Below are 2,634 nucleotides of genomic sequence, written 5' to 3' on the forward strand. Positions count from 1 at the left end.
TAAATGCCAAGAAACAATTGAACTGGGATGCTGTGCAGCAAAGGTGGGTGAAACAAAAAGGTCCTTGATGCCAGCATACAAAAACAGAAGGACATACCTCAGTTTGACAGGGCAGGCTTGGATTCAAATCCATGCCCAGTTTTGAGCATGTCCCAACCTAAAGAACCTCACAGGGACAAGCCATGTATTCTGCCCCAAGCTCCTTCGGAGGGAGAGGGGGGGGATCCCATATGGTGTACTTGTTAGGATTTGGGGGACGCAGTTTCAAAACCCCATTGTGTCATCAAGCTCTCTGGTGACCTTAGACCAGTCACACCCACTCAGTCTCACCCTACCCCACAGCTTACTGAGAGGATAAAATGGAGGCGAGGGGGCGATGTTATGTACTGCTTTAGATCCCCACTGGAGAGAAAAGTGGGTTATACGTATCTAAATAAATAAAGGCAGTGTACAAATATGATTGAAATGTAAATAGGCCTTCTTTAGGAAGGGATCAGCAAGCAGACAACATATAACAGCTGTTGTCCCAGCTATACAGTTACAATGTTGGACACCATATGAGGCTGTTAACAGCAATGCAAAATGCCACCCAGACTCCAGGTTTTTAAAAGTTTTTGCAACATCTGTGCATGTGCAGGCATTAATCTTAATTTCAGTGAGTTTTTTTAAATTCTTCCCAATTTTTTATTTAAAGAACAATATTTTCCTGCAAAACGGGGTTTGCAGAATCCAAAATTGTTGCCATGTTGCCGTGACTGGTTCCATTGTGTGGTTTTTTAAAAATCTGCACAAAGAGCCTGCTGCTAGAAACGACGATTCAAGAAAAATAAGGGTGTGCTGTCGAGTCGCAGGCATCTTATGGTGACCCCATCAACAGGGTGTTTCAGGAAAGAGAGGAGCAGAATTGGTTTTCCATTGCCTTCCTCTGCATAGCAACTCCCACCCAAGTAAGTACTGTGGCCAACCTTGTGTAGCTCCTAATCTCTGACAAGCTCGGGCTAAACTGGGCTATTTGGGCTGCTAGATACAAAGGCTACCCAACCAGAAATATGGAAAGTGCCCAGAAAGGGCAGGTACCCTTTCCACCCTAGTGCTAATAATGGGAAATTGGCTGTGCATACCACACAGGGTGCATTGATCCTTCTTGGCCATGAAGGTCAGCAAAGGCTGGCTGAAGGAATTCTTACAGTTAGATCAATCTCAGAAGCCCAGATGGTCAAAATATCTGCAAGGCTTAAAGACTTGTGGCATCCATACTTTCCTTGTGCCTTTGCAGGGTTTACTTTGATGCTTGTGATGGTTTCTTTACTAACTACAACTGGAAGGACGAGCAACTGCTGCAGACGAGAGAGATGGCAGGCGAGCGTCAGTGTGACATCTACGTGGGGGTGGATGTGTTCGGCCGTGGTGATGTTGTGAGTGGCGGCTTTGATTCCAACAAGGTGAGAGGGCATCGTGACCACTGGGGACATTTCCTCTACAGAATAGAGTATGGTCGTACCAGGCCACAGGGCTAAACAGGGTTCAGTATTGTGGCCAAGAGCCACAGGGTTTTGCAGCCCAGGGTACAGTGTAACTATTAACTGAGTGCTTTACTTTACCTTGGGGTAGGCTAGGCAGAGCTTTTAGACATTCAGCCCTGGTGTCTTTAGCATTTCTGTACAGAGGGAGTTGTCATCCCTGTAATGCAGTCAATGTCTTTCTCGAACCCCACAGTCGCCAGAGCTCTGGGATAACATCTGAAAGGTAATGGTCAGTTTGTTTTCCTTGTGTCCCTACAGTCTCTGCGCCTGATTCGTCATCATGGCCTTTCTGTGGCCATCTTTGCACCTGGCTGGGTGTATGAGCACTTGGGCCCGACGGACTTCCTGCACAACGAGAACAAGTGAGAACCATGGGAAGCAGGTGGGGGGTGGTCCCCAGCACGTCTCCTGGGGAATAGAGATGAGCAGTGGGGTAGGCTCTGTGCAATGAGTAGGCTTTGCCTGACTGGCTGCCCCTAATCACCTGGGCCTGGCCAGGCCCCGGAGCCCGGTATGAAGAGGCTTGCAGACATTCTGGGGTGCCAAGACGACCCTTCCTCTGCCAAGCTTCCTGGCAGGATGCAGCCTTTGGTGGTGCAGGAGAAAGACTGCTTGGTAATGACCTCTTTTCTGTTTGCAGATTCTGGGGCCTGCTATCTGAATGGCTGCCCACTCATGGTGTTGGCTCCCTTCCCTTTGGCACTAGCTTCAGTCTAGGCATGGGTAAGAAGCACTTCAACAAGGGTCAGGTAAGCATATTGGGCAAGAGGGAGCCCTGCAGAGGGAAGGAAACTGTATGTTGTGCCTTGAGTCGTTAGGAGTCAGTTGTTGGCTTTGGCTGGTGGCCAGTGTGGTATTGGACTAGTTTCTGGGAAGCTCAGGTTTCAATCCTCACTCTGGTATGAGAACTTGTTGGGGAACCTTGGGCCGGAAACACACTTCCAGCCTAAACTACATCATAGGATGGATGTGAGGATGAAATGGAGGAAGGGAAAATGTTGAAAGCCGTTTTGGGTTCTCACTGGGGACAGGAGTATAAATGAAGTTACTAAATAGCTGCCCAGTCAGTTGCTCTGCCGGGAATACCAGTGAGTTGGTGGGTTTCAAGTTG

At 48.4% G+C, this 2,634-nt stretch overlaps 1 protein-coding gene across 1 annotated transcript in view; it reads left to right on the forward strand.

Annotated features, from left to right (window-relative positions):
- ENGASE (endo-beta-N-acetylglucosaminidase) overlaps positions 1-2,634 on the forward strand; it is a 21,816-nt gene that overhangs the window by 8,270 nt on the left and 10,912 nt on the right. Inside the window, exons 7-9 of the mRNA XM_015416990.1 lie at positions 1,277-1,442; positions 1,782-1,885; positions 2,164-2,272. Of these exons, the coding sequence (XP_015272476.1) occupies positions 1,277-1,442; positions 1,782-1,885; positions 2,164-2,272 (379 nt within the window). The remainder of the gene's footprint in view (positions 1-1,276; positions 1,443-1,781; positions 1,886-2,163; positions 2,273-2,634) is intronic.

Source organism: Gekko japonicus, unplaced genomic scaffold (genome assembly GCF_001447785.1).
Source record: "Gekko japonicus isolate JY-2015 unplaced genomic scaffold, Gekko_japonicus_V1.1 scaffold518, whole genome shotgun sequence".
Taxonomy (NCBI): domain Eukaryota; kingdom Metazoa; phylum Chordata; class Lepidosauria; order Squamata; family Gekkonidae; genus Gekko; species Gekko japonicus.